This window comes from Panthera onca, chromosome A1, assembly GCF_046562875.1.
Source record: "Panthera onca isolate mPanOnc1 chromosome A1, mPanOnc1 haplotype 2, whole genome shotgun sequence".
Lineage (NCBI taxonomy): Eukaryota > Metazoa > Chordata > Mammalia > Carnivora > Felidae > Panthera > Panthera onca.
This window is the reverse complement of record NC_138339.1, coordinates 230,759,227-230,773,092: the sequence shown is the minus strand read 5'-3', so window position 1 is coordinate 230,773,092 and position 13,866 is coordinate 230,759,227. Positions and strand designations below refer to the sequence as shown.

Sequence of the window (13,866 nt, the reverse complement as noted above, 5' to 3'; positions counted from 1 at the left end):
AATGCCACTTCAAACCCTTCCTCTTAGTTTTAAAAAATATTTCCGTGTTGCCGCCCGGCACCATAGACGTTGTCTTTGCCCCACGACAGAGAGGTCTGGTCCGCATGTGTCCATGATGGTGTCCAGGGTCTGTGCTCTCTGTTCACTGTGTGAGAACCTCATTTCCCAGAAAGAGGCCAGAGCCCGGCCCGCCCGCTGGAACTTCCCCCTCCGACTCTGAAACGTTGTTGAGTCATCAAGATCTTTGAACCTGTGGCCCTCTTCCAGCTCGATCCAGCAAAACACAGATCTGGAAGCACAGAGCAAGTTTCAAATACGTCGTTCCAAGAAAGCTGGGCCAGAACCACCAAAGGCTGGTTTCCCAGGGAATGCAGATAGAGGCATTTCCTATAAATAGCATCCAGGGGGCCTCCGACCCCTCCTGCCGAGGTGCCAGCAGTGTTGACATGCAGAAACACGCAGGCAATAAGCATGGATTTGGAGAAAGTGATTGCCATAAGCAGCCCAACTAGTTAGATTGAGAGGAGAAGGTGAGCCGAGGGGAAGGGCCACTGAGCCCATGCATGGAAGCCTGAGTGGCAGCAGAGAAGAGATGTCCTCCAGCAGAAGAGCCGTTCCTGCCGCCCTTCTGGTTGTGGGGAAAGGCGGTGGGAACTGGCATCATCCTCTCGCCTCAACTCTCTTCTTACCGTGAAGCCGGGAAGGGAGACATCGTGGCCCTGCTCTCACAGGGGTTTGTGAGCATAGGACAAGGAGGGCTAGAGAGCTGGCAGGGAACACCTCCATTTCCGTGACATCCCTGGTACTCCCACCCCCACCACACACACTTGAAGTGAATCTCACGGGCACCATATTGGAAGACCTAACGGCCCAACGTAGGGTTAAATGGGCCGTGGAAACAGGACTCAGGAGGCGCCCCCAAGGCAGAAATCTTATTTGCAGCATTCTCAACAGCTCTGGCCTGGACCCTCCCGTGATAGAGAGCTCACAGCTACTGAACTCCCCCTTTCCCTTGTTAGGTGTATTGGGAGTTTGCTTTGTGTCGAGCATGGTGCTTTGTGCTGGGCATAATACTATTTCACTGAATCCTTGCAGCCTGTGAATTATATCTATATCTATCTATCGATCGATCGATCCTATTTTACAGATAAGCAAAGTGGGGCTTGGAGAGGTTAGAACAATGGTTGGACTGAGATTCAATCCAATTCCAAAAAGTAGACGCTTATGCTATATTTATTGCCTCAAATTCATTTATTCAAACGCTCCCTACTCAAGAACTTCTTTCTTACACGTGCTGAAATCTACTGCCCTGTAACTTCTATCCACTGGTCCTGTTTCTATTGTCTGGAAAAGCTTGGGCTATGCTTGCTGCTTCTAGGTTTACAGAGTCAGCTATCCTGTCATCAATGTATCATTTCCTTTGTGACTTGGTTTCCAGAGTCCCTTGTCATTGGGTTACACCCTCCCACCCATCTTGCCCTGAGCTTTCTAAGATGCAGACAGACGCTTCCTGTACAGGGAAACTCACTCTTCCTGAGATCCAGACATCAATCCTATTAAGATAATCACAGGTGCATTATTCTTTTGAACACTTGTTATCGCACTGCTGGCTCGTATTAACTTTGTGCCTAACTAAGTCCTCAAGATCTTTTTTATGTGATCCTGAGAAAGCTGTTTGCCTTCTCTGGCTCCCAGCTTCCTCAACTGACAAGTGGGGCTACGATAACTTCCGTACGTGTCTGTTGAATATATCGCACGGAGAGGCGCCCGGGTGACCCAGTCGGTCAAGCGTCCAACCTTTGATCTCAGCTCAGGTCTTGATCTCAGGGCTGTGAGTTCAAGCCCCGCACTGGGCATGAAGCCTACCCAAAAAACAAACAAACAAACAAACAAACAAACAAACAAAACCACCCTGCAATGGAACAACCTAGGGAAAGTAGCCTGCGGTGCCCGGCATGCGGTGTGTGTGCTCTTTAGTGGTCGGCAGCCTTTTCTCTCTGTGTCTCTGACTCTGGTGCTATCTCTCTGGTTTGGCTTACCATCAGCAGCTGGCCAAGATAAGCGTATCAATGGTCTCTGTGCTCGAGGTTTCTGTAACATGGTGGAAGATAACACGGGGGTGGGGTGTGAATGGGGGGTGGGGTGTGAATGGGTGGTGAGGCGTGGGCAAAGGAAGGCAAATTCGTTCAAGTGTAGCTAAGAAGGAGGGAGAGGGAAAGCCTCGTAGGCTGGGGCAGGCTTGCTTTTTTGTTTAATGGGTAGGAAAGATCCGAGTATGTTTCTAGGGTCAAGAGAAGGAGGAAAAAAGAGAGGGAAGGTTCAGGAATTGGGGAGAACACTGATGAGACAAAGGCCTGGAGAGGCGGCAGGAACGGGCTGGAAGTCACAGGTCGAGGGCAAGCCCTGCAAACGAGGAAGGCGTCTGTCTGAGCAAAGAGAGAGAGAAGGCAGGCAGGCACGGAGAACTATAGCCACGTCGTGCTGCTGGTTGCAGAAATCACCTCTGACTTTCTTAATGTTATCTCTGCCACCTGTTCAGAGGCGAGGGCCTCTTAGGTTCTGGGCCCTTAGGTTCAGAACCCTTAGGTTCTGGAAAGTCAGTGAGCAGGACTTCCTGCTGTCCTTTGTGCTAAGAAGAGACATTCAGAACAGACAGATGTGTACTTAAACCCCGTGTGGCTGGTGGTCCCCTGCGGTGAGCTGCAATGTGACAGCAACAGGAAGAAAATATTCTCATCTGCCCCCTTGGATCTGAGTCCCCAGCTTCACTGTTCCCCAGTGGGGTGGCTCTGGGAATGCCACCCAACCCCCCTGAGTCACTGGGGCCTTGTCTACAAAGGGGAGACAGCATGGCTCACTCCGAGGAGTGGGCACAAGGCCCATCGAAGGAATAGACGTCAGGGGTCTGCTGGAGGGTGACGCCCCCTGCTTACCAGCGGGCCCGTAGCTGCTATGCCCCCAGACGGGCACGTTGCTAGGGTACGGCTGTGCTTTTGCCCAAAAGGAAACCAGAGAAGGCTTTTATTCCTATACACGGTTGATAAGGCTTCCATTTCACAGCTTTTTGAGGAGGCTAATATCAAGCTGATGAAAAGGCATCCCACAGGGACCCCTGATATTCTGGAAATAGGAGCAGAGGAGTAAAAGAGGAGGGGAAGGGAGAGAGACCTTCATCCCTCCCCGCTCCATCCAATCTATAGACAGACCCTTGGGATTCTGGCTTCTCGGCAACCCCCCCGCCCCCAGCCCACCGCCCCACCTTAGCGGGCTCCCTATCTTCCGTTGTCCCGGTCCTGACCCCTCTGGACGCTCCCCATGCAGAAGACCGAGTGGCTTCCTGCTTCCACCACTTGCTCAGCTTATCCCTGCCAGTGACTCCTTGTGGCTCATGAGATGGGCATGAATTCTGATTTTCTTACCGCGGCTCACATCAAGGTCACAGTCACGCCACCAAATCCGGCAGGCGCTTCTCAACTATCCTCTTCTCCAGGCCTGGGCTCGCTTAGTGCTTTCTCGCTCTGTCCACCCTGTGGGCACCGCACGTGGCCCCCCACCAGGCTCTGCGTTCCCCTCCATCTGCGGCCGGGCGCACTGGATAAATTTCATCTAAGTGTTTTGTTCGCGGTTTACCGTCTGCCTCCTCCTCTTCCACCCCCGCCAGAGCATGAGCTTCTCAGGCCAACGTCCTTTGTGTGTTTTGTTCTCGGATGCAAGCTAAGTGTCTGGCTCGTGGCAAGTCAGAGGTTAGTAGAGACAGCTGCTGAGTGAATTTCTGGCAAATGACGTTTGACAGAAGACATTCAGGCTGTTTGGAGGGCACACCGAGGAAACATTTAACGTTCTAGTAAAATAAGGGGACAACAGGTTCATGAACGTGCCCATGGTAAACCAGATCCAAACCTTTCCCTCTGTCAGGGTTCTTTGCCCACAAGGTGGAGCATGAAAGCAAGACACAGAATGGGCGGAGCTTCCAGAGGACGGGAACACTTGCCTTTGAACGCGTCTACACTGCCAAGTGAGTTCAAACCCTGATACTGCAAACTAACAGAATGGGGCCCTGGGGAAAGGGGGCCTTCCTACTGGAGTGAAGGCCACCGTCAAGGCTACATGTCTGTCTGGGTCGACCTTCAGAGTGCCAGGAAGGCAGAGCTCCCAGGGACGATTGAACCTCACCTGGGTGGGGGGTGTTGGGGGCACCCTTGGTCATCTTAATAAGGGCTAGTGTTTAAAGAAAGGAATCAGGGATAGTGGGGGCGGGAGTGGGGAGAGGTGCGATCGCCACAGCTCCCCCGTGCTCCAGAAACCTCTGAGCCAGTCACGTAGCCACAGCGTTACCGATTTCCTGGGGAATTCGTCCGAAGGGACTACCATGCAAACCAGCCATGCAAACTCATCGGCTGGCTTTGGAGGCAACAGGTGGGATGCGATGGTGACAGCCTTCAGCTCACTGTCCCTTGCGTCCCCCTTGGGGGGACATCTGGAGGTGTGCCAGGACCTTTGGTAACGCCCACTCTCCTTGAGCAACCAGAACAAGAACAGAAAGAATGGGGGAGCTGTGCAATTCCTCCCCATCCCCCCCACCCCCCCCCCACCTCCCCACCCCCTGCCATTCTTTACTTTTGAATAAAAAAGCTGTTTGAAAATACCTGAGCAGCTCAGAGAAGGAGATGGGAGCTACTCGGGATGCAAATCTGAATGGACGTTATTCACACACGCGTTTTTCCTTTATGCAGAATGTATTTGAACAGCAGTTTCAGGCAGTGGCCTGTCTGCTTCTCTGTGCCTGTGACCAGGGGCCTGTCACGGGGAAAGGCTTCGGAGAGGAGCTGGCCAAGGAGCTGGCCTTCAGTCTCAACTCGGAGGTGGCTCTGATGGCCGCAGAGATCTTTCCACAGGGGCAGTCGTGGATACCCAAGGAAATTGTCACAGGCTGATATCCAGGTCCCCTCACCCTTTCCGAGCCCTTTGCCTTTTGAGCTCGGGACTTGAGGCCACTCCCGAGTGCTCGAAGCCCCTCCAAGACCTCCTCTTTACTCGGGCCCTCGCCACCTGCCGTGGGGCCCCCCTCGCTCACACTCTGCTGTCCCGAGTAGGGTCATTCCAGCAGTCTGGTCTCAGGGAAATCCTTTGCTAAACTACCTACGGGGATATTTCTCTTTTAACATGTGGACCTTCGGGGTATTAATTCTCAGAATCAGTCGGAAAAGTTTAAAGATGTGTCTGAAGCCATTTTAGACACCGACGCTTAAAGGAGCGTAGGGAACGTACGTAGGGCGCATCTGTCTTTGTGCCATTTGCAGGGCGAGCCGTGAGAGCGCCTCTCGGACACTCTGCGTGCGAGAGGTGCGAAGAAGGTGTCTTTGATCAGGGACGACCCGAATCGCTCTCTGCAAACAACCCCGAAGGGCACATTGACGCTATTTGACTACTTGGGAAAGAGAAGCTTCTTTCTGCCCAGATCTCCGCGTTATTAGCAGTTGCACCGGGTGGCTCCGTTCCGGAGAAGCCGGGCGGCGCAGGTGACCTGCGGTGGTTTCCCCGCACCTCGTGCGGAAGTTCAGTTTCCGTTTTGGCAGCAACGAAGACGACGTGGAGGAGGCCAGGCCGTCCGGGTTCTGCCGCGTCCCCCAGGGGGGCGCTGGCTCTGCGCCTAAGGAGTGGCCCCGCCCATACCTGGCCCGGGGCGCCAGCCCCCAAATTGCAGAAGTCGCCCTTTGGTGGCCGCTGCACTGCGTCATTTGGGAGGGCGGTTTGGAAGTTCCGCAAGGCTGCGGGGTTCCGGAGGGAAGAAGGCGCTGGAGGACCGTGGTGGCCCATCCCGGCTGCGCCGGGGGTCCCCACGGTGTGGGCGCGTGGCCCAGCTCCCCCAAGCCACGCGTCTGTGCTTCACCTCCGTGGGAGGAGAGCCACAAGAGTTAGGAGGAGAGGGAGCTGCAGAGCGGGAGCAGCTAAGGGGGAGAAACGGAGAATTCTCTGGAAGAGGGAGGCGGCCCAGACGCTGCTGTGGTTCTGTTACAAAGACCACTTCCTCCCTGACCCAGCTGACGGCACTCTGTGTGCCTGTGGTGGTTTGTCCAAGGGCTGAAAGATCAGGGCCACGGGCCACCACGTGCTGGCGGAACCCAGAGGCGCCAGTGTGCCTGCGTCTGCCAGGAAGTTCCTGCCAAGGGGTCCTGTGTCATAGGGACTCTTCTCCGGCCGTAGCTATTCTGGCCCCCAAAGCACCAAAGAGGGTGCGAGCTGAGCCGTGGACAAGCAGCAAGAAAAGAACAGGGATTTAATCTTGCTATCAAAAAAAAAAAAAAAAAAGAAAGAAATTAAGCTTTGCTCGGTTTTAATACACAGGTTGAGAGTGCTGTGTGTATCATACCCGTCACAGGGTTGCACGATCAGATCTTCTGGTTGATGGGGTGTGAGATCATAAATGTTTCCAGACCATGGCTGTAAAGAAAAACTAGCATAAAGGATAAATGATGCTGGCGGATTGAAACGCCTGATGCAGATTTTTCAGCACCAAATATAACTGCTGAGTGATGCAGACGGTTCGAGATCAGGGGGTGGGGGGGGGCAGTTGATAAACGGGTATCGCGGCTGGGTGTGGCCCATCGGCTCCAACGGGGTCCCGGTTAACGGTCCACGAGGGTAGAGCCGAGTCAGGGTTTGAGAGATAAAAAGAATCTTGACCTTGACTCTGTTCACGTGTGCAAGGTGTAGTCCAAAGCCCTGTTCCCAGATGATGAGCACAGCTGGAACAGAGCTTGATTTCTGGAGAAAAATCTCAGTTAAACTGACCCAAGATTCTTCCCCATGATGCTGGTAAACATGGGCTGCAGAGAGGTGACGGGTCTCCGGAGAAATGTAATTTTCTACACACGTCCCATAGATTACACGTTCCTGGGCTGCTAACAGGTATTACAGAGGAGAGCAAGTTCTGTAAAACAGGACTTTTGAGAACTTCTAAGGTACTGAGGAACACTGTGATTCTTGGTTCTCCAAGAAGGGGAAGTCTTTTTTAACTACAGATACACCCCCAATCCCTTTTTTTGGGCAGATCATATCCAGGGTTTAGTGCCTCACAAAATGCATTTTTTGGAAAATGCCACCCTAATGTCCCTTCTCCCCTGCACCTCTCAAAATCCACTTTGTTTATTTTTATTTTTTTTTTAACATTTATCTATTTTTGAGAGGGGGGGGGAGGGGCAGAGAGAGAGGGAGACACAGAATCCGAAGCGGGCTCCAGGCTCTGAGTTGTCAACACAGAACCCAACGCCGGGCTTGAACCCACGAACCGCAAGATCACGGCCTGAGCTGAAGTCGGACGCTTCACCGACTGAGCCACCCAGGCACCCTTCAGATTCCGCTTTAGGCTCACTTCTAAGTAGGGTGGACTTGTAAATAACTTGAAGCGAATAGTTCTGCATTGATTCCATCCATTAGTATAGCTACTATTACTATTATTAGTGATCATTTACTTGCTTGCAGTCAACCTAAACAAAACCCTTAGTAAGTTCTCCTGCACTTCTTCCCGAAGGTGGAGAAAAACAAAAGGGAAAATATGAGTCCTTTTCTCCATGAACACAGCAGAGTGACTTGTCGACAAATCGGGCAAGTGCCTCAGAATCAGACCTGGGGAAATGAAGAGAGCCGAGATGGGCCTGTCAATTTTGTCTCGTAGAAAGAACGGCACAAAACCCTCCACAAAAGAAAATTTGGAGTAATAATAATTTGTCCGCAGGAAAGGCATTTCCACTGGGGACTGTAAGAAGGAAGACATTGGAGAGGTAACAGTCACCGTTTATTGAATGCTTGTTCTGGGCTGGGCACCGCTCTATCTCATTTTATTTTTATAAGCCAGGGCGGTAATTACTTACGTCTCCACTCACCTCTTATAGATGAAGAAAACTGAGGCTCAGTGCACTCACGCAGCGGCAGACTAGGCATCGGACCCAGGCTTTGTGCCTTTAAAGAGCGTGTGAACATCCATCCGGCTCCACCTCAAGGGACGGCCCTGTCACTGACCAATGCCACTTGAATTCAGCCCGGCGGTGGCTCTCTGTCAAGGAGGGACATATGCGTGGGGAGCTGTGGATCGAAGACGGGTCAGAGACTCTGGATCGGGAAAAGACTGGCTTGAGCTAGATCGAGGGACAGGAGTTGGGAGTTTCATTCCAATCCAGACAGACTGTGTTTTATGAGGGACCCGGGTGACTTGAGACAACAGGCAGGAATGATTGAAAGACTGATCCAATGTCACATTACTATACCGTTCTCTCTAATGAGCAAATTCCTTAGATAATTAAGCATTTTGAAAAACTGCATCACCCAGCCCAAACCAGTACTCAAATACAAACAAAACCAGAAGCACGTGAATGAGGAGGACGTAGGGGCGATCTTTGGCATTAATAGATCGTCAAACTGTTGGAGCCTCAGGTATTAGATCCCATCAGACATAGAACATTATTCAGTTAAATAAATAATAACGTGACCTAGTTTTCCAGGGTCACATTCTCAGTCCCAAGGCTGTGGGTTTGTTCCTCTAATACGTAATAGCTGTGACGTTGGGGCGCTCCATAGCTGCGTACGGGACCTGTTTGTTTGCTGAGTACTTCACCCCAAATGATAAGTCGGTTCAAGGCTCCTGCCCTTCCTCCGGGTCTGATTCTGAGGCGCTTGCCGGGTTTGTGGACAGGTCACTGTGCTGTGTTCAACATGATGCACCACACCATCAATGTGTTCGTGGAAAAAAGGACTCGTATTTTCCCTTTTGTTTTTCTCCACCTTTGGGAATGAGACACAGAAGTACTTACGTAAGTACTACTGTGTCCGCTAGATCAGTGAAACCCCTGGGTACCCAGCAAGCTCAGCGGGGCTGTGCTCTCTCCCCTGTGCCTGTATCCCAGGGTAGGATACGCTGCTTTCTTACCTTTAATTTCATTGACCTCTCCGGTGGCGGATCTTTTGATCGTCAGAGGGACACGAAACTTCCTGTGGTCAGGGACACGGCACATCCTCTCTGGGTTCTCTGCGGGGGATGGACCAGGGCTCGGTCATTCCAGAGTTCTCAATGGTACCACTGAGGCATGAGATGCTATCAGTCTGAATAAGGGTCCGTCGCCGATTTAGGAGGAAAGTCATGAGAACCAGATCGGGGAGGGTCCAGATGAAGGAATCCAAGGGAGGAATTCGGATGAAAGGCCAAATACGCTTTGAAGAGTGCATCTTTGCTTTGCCTGTTAGTTTGAGTGACATTAGACCAGTGTTTTTCAAACTTGAGTGTGCTTCAGAGTCACCTAGAGGGCCTGTTAAAACAGCCTGTTAAAACACAGATTGCGGGGCCCCACCCCTGGAGTGTTTAATTCTGTAGGTCTCAGATGGGCATTAACACTTGCAGTTCCCAGGTATTTCTGATGCCTGCTGATCCAGGGACAACACTTTGAGGACCACCTCACTAGAGCATCAACTCTTAAAGCTTCCGTGGATCTTAGAGTTACTATCAGTCTCTTAGTGTTTCAGGTGAGAAAACTACATCCAAAGTGATTATTTTGCCATTGACAAACAGATGGTGAATGTCAGGTCAGAGGTGAAACCTTAGTCACGTGCCCTTTCCACTCCATTGCACTGCCCTTCCCCATTCACGCTTCCATGTCTCGTAAGGTGGTTTTTCCACGGATGTGCGTGTATTTTTTTTCTTTTTTCAAGTGTTTATCCAAGGTATAGTTAGTTCAAATATAGTGTAATATTGTTTTCAGGAGTAGAATTGAGTGATTCATCACTTACATGCAACACCCGGTGCTCAACGCGACAAGTGCCCTCCCTGAATGCCCATCACCCATCTGGCCCATCCCCTACCCACCTCCCTCCCTCAACCCTCAGTTTGTTCTCATCATAAAGAGTGCCTTGTGATTTGTTTCCCTCTCTCTTTTTTCCCCCTTCCCGTATGTACATCTATTTTGTTTCTCAAATTCTATATATGAGTAAAAGCATAGGGTATTTGTCTTTCTCTGCCTGACTTATTTTGCTTAGCATATCCTCTGGCTCCATCCACGTCATTGCACACAGCATGAGTAATACTCCATTGTATTTATGTATACCACGTCTTCTTTATCCATTCATCAGTTGATGGACATTTGGGCTCTTTTCATAGCTTGGCTATTGTTGATAGTGCTGCTGTGAACTTTGGGGTACAGGCACTGCCTTTGAAACTGTACTTTTGTATCCTCTGGGTAACTACTTAGGAGCGCAATTGCTGGGTCATAGGGTAGTTCTATTTTTAACTTTTTGAGGAACCTCCATATGTTCTCCAGAGTGGCTGCACCAGTTTGCATTCCCACCAACAATGCGAAAGGGTTCCCCTTTCTCCACGTCCTCGCCAACATCTGTTGTTTCCAGAGTCGTTCACTTTAGCCATTCTGACAGGTGTGAGGTGGTATCTCAGTGTGGTTTTGGTTTGTATTTCCCTGATGATGAGTGATGTTGAACATCTTTTCATATGTCTGTTAGCCATCTGGATGTCTTCTTTGGAAAAACATCTATTCATGTCTTCTGCTCATTTTTTCCTCTTCCTTCCTTCCTTCCTTTCTTTTTCTTTCTTTCTTTCTTTCTTTCTTTCTTTCTTTCTTTCTTTCTTTCTTTCTTTCCTTTCTTTTTGAGGATGGGGAAGGACAGAGGAAGAGAGAGAATCTTAAGCAGTTTCCATGACCAATGAGGAGCCCGGCATGGGGCTCGATCTCATGACCATGAGATTGTTACCTAAGCCAACATCAAGAGTTGGACTGACTTAACTGACTCAACCTACTGAGCCACTCAGGCACCCCTTCTGCCCATTTCTTAACTGGTCTTTTTGTTTTTGGGGTGTTGAGTTTGACAAGTTCTTTATAGATTTTGGATACTAGTGCTTTATCAAATATCTTCCCCCATTCTGTAGGCTGCCTTTTAGTTTTGTTGTTTGTTTCCTTCACGGTGCAGAAGCTTTTTATCTTGATGAAGCTCCAGGAGTTCATTTTTGCTTCTTGCGACATGTCTAGTAAGACGTTGCTACCGCCGAGGTCAGAGAAGTTGCTGCCGTGTTCTCCTCTAGGATTTTGATGGTTTCCTGCCTCACATTTAGGTCTTTCATCCATTTTGAATTTATTTTTGTGTATGCTGTAAGAAAGTGGTCCAGTTTCATTCTTCTGCACCTTGTTCTTCAGTTTTCCCAACACCATTTGTTGAGGAGACTGTTTTTTTTCCATTGAGTATTCTTTCTTGCTCTGTCAAAGGTGAGTTGACCATGTAGTGGTAGGTCCATTTCTGGATCTTCTATTCTGTTCCACTGATCTATGTGTCTGTTTTTGTGTCAGTACCATACTGTCTTGATGACTACAGCTTTGTAATATAGCTAGAGGTCCCGAATCGTGATGCCTCTAGCTTTGTTTTTCTTTTTCAGGATTGCTTTGACTATTCAGAGTGTTCTGTGGTTCCATACATATTTTAAGACTGTTTGTTCTAGCTCTGTGAAAAATGCTGGTGGTATTTTGATAGGGATTGCATTACATGTATGGATTGCTTTGGGTAGTATAGACATTTTAACAATGGTTGTTCTTCCAGTCCATAAGCATGGAATATTTTCCCAGTTCTTTGTGTCCTCTTCAAGATACTCCATAACTGTTCTACGGTTTTCAGAGTACAGATATTTTACCTCTCTGGCTAGGTTTATTCCGAGGTATCTTATTGTTTTTGTGTGATTGTAAATGGAATCAATTCCTAGATTTCTTTTTCCGCTGCTTCATGATTGGCGTAGAAAAATGCAACAGATTTCTGTACATTGATTTCATATCCTGCGACTCTGCTGAATTCGTATTAGTTCTATCAATTTTTTGGTGGAGTCTTTCCAGTGTTCTCCATAGAATATCATCTTGTTTGCAAATAATGAAAGTTTGATTTCATTCTTGCCAATTTGGATGCCTTTTATTTCCTTTTGTTGTCTGCTGAGGCTAAGACTTCCAGTACTATGCTAAATAGTGCATGGTGAGAGTGGACATCCCTGTCTTGTTCCCGACCCCAGAGGGAACACTCTCAGTTTTTCCCCATTGAGTATGATATTAGCTGTGGGTGTTTTCATATGTGGCCTTTATGATGTTGAAGTATGTTCCATCTGGCCCTACTTTGTTGAGGGTTTTTACCAATGTGGATGTGCATATTGATGGTCCTGACCGAGACTGTCAACTTTTCCAGAGGATATTTGCTATTTTTTTAGTGTAGTCGAAAAGCTAACAGATATGGTTACAGAGTTGGACTGACCAGGACGTGCATCCTGGTCCCACCACCTTGTAGCTCAGTGACACTCAGCAGTTAGTCAACTTCTCCCAACCTCAGTTTCTCATGTGAAAATGAGGGTAACTGTGGTAGACTGAATAAAGAGCCCCCAAACATCTTTACATCCCAACCCTGGGAACCTGTAGGTTCTGTTACATGGCAAGAAGGAATTCAGATCGTTAACCACCTGACCTTAAAATCAAGAGATTACTCTGGATTACTTGGGTGGAACCAATGGGATCACCAGGATTCTTTTCTTTTTTAATGTTTATTTATTTTTGAGAGAGAGACAGAGAGTGGGGGAGGGGCAGAGAGAGAGGGAGACACAGAATCTGAAGCAGGTTCCAGGCTCAGGTGTTAGCACAGAGCCCGACGCGGGGCTCAAACCCGTGAACTGCGAGATCATGCCTTGAGGAAGTCAGACGCTTAACCGACTGAGCCACCCAGGCACCCCTGACAAGGGTTCTTTAACTGTGAAGGAAGGAGGCGGAGAAGTGGGTGTCAGAAAGACCCTCTCGGCCACTGCTGCCTTTGAGGTTGGAAGGGGGCCACAAGCCAAGGAATGCAGGTGATCTCTAGAAGCTGAGAAAGGCAAGGCAAAACGGATTCTTCCCTAGGGTCTCCAGCAGGCTTGCAGCCATGCTGACCCACCTTGACCGTGGCCCAGTGAGACCCATTTGGACTTCTGACCTCCAGATGATTTGTCTTGTTTTAAGCCCCGATGTTTGGGGCTACCTGTTCCAGCAGCCGCAGAAAACGCATGCAGTCACCCTGCGCGCTCACACGGCTGCGGTGAGTGTCCGGGGGGGACAAAGGGTGTAAAATATCAGCATGGTGGCTGGTGTGAGGGGAGGGCCCCTCCCCGAGAGTGAAGACTGAGCCCTGAACACGGCTATCGCACCACCAGCACGAGACCTTTCTGAGCGTCAGCTTTTCTGAATCGACCCTGGTTTCTTTCACGCTCGAAGCTCATCTCCCCGCCCCCCTCCCCAGCCTCGCCTGTGGGTCTGAGCTGACTTGTGTGTCTGACAAAGGTTTCTCAGTTGGGCTCCTCTCTCCTGCACCCCCCACCCCCCACCCCCAATCCTGACAGCTGCCACAGCCCTGCTGTCTGTGTTGCTCACTTTTCAATTCCAAGAAGCACTTTGGCACAGCCAGGAGCAGGAACCCTGCCAAAACGAATCCATCAAGAAACCGAGTCTCCGACTGGCTTCACTGAGGAAGGGACTAAATGGATTCTGAGCATGTATTTGCTTTATACCACTGCCTATGTCTCATAAGTGGAGTCATGAATGGGGTTCGTGCTTCATGCGTGATGGTGATTATCGGCTTGGGGTTTCAGGTGATTTTCAGACGGTGCCGCGGTAGCGTGTTTCCTAATGCTTCTTCTCCTTATTTATTTATTTTTTTTTATTCTACAGCCAAAACTGTGTGGACGCGTACCCCACGTTCCTTGTCGTGCTCTGGAGCGCAGGGCTGCTCTGCAGCCAAGGTAACTCTGGCTTCTCCTTGTGTGTTCTCTTTCTGGAGCGTGTGCCGTGGGGAGGTTCAAACGCGGGCTCTTTTGTTGAA

General features: G+C 49.8%; 1 protein-coding gene across 4 annotated transcripts in view; it reads left to right on the top strand.

The window, feature by feature from the left end:
* The window catches only part of ALOX5AP (arachidonate 5-lipoxygenase activating protein), a 34,678-nt gene that overhangs the window by 2,549 nt on the left and 18,263 nt on the right, over window positions 1–13,866 (top strand). For 2 of the 4 annotated variants that reach the window (XM_060637434.3, XM_060637432.3), the window contains exons 2-4: window positions 3,916–4,015; window positions 12,912–13,086; window positions 13,716–13,786. In XM_060637434.3, coding sequence (XP_060493417.3) covers window positions 3,916–4,015; window positions 12,912–13,086; window positions 13,716–13,786 — 346 coding nt within the window. The remainder of the gene's footprint in view (window positions 1–3,915; window positions 4,016–12,911; window positions 13,087–13,715; window positions 13,787–13,866) is intronic. The other 2 variants (XM_060637433.2, XM_081795423.1) reach the window with 2 other exon arrangements.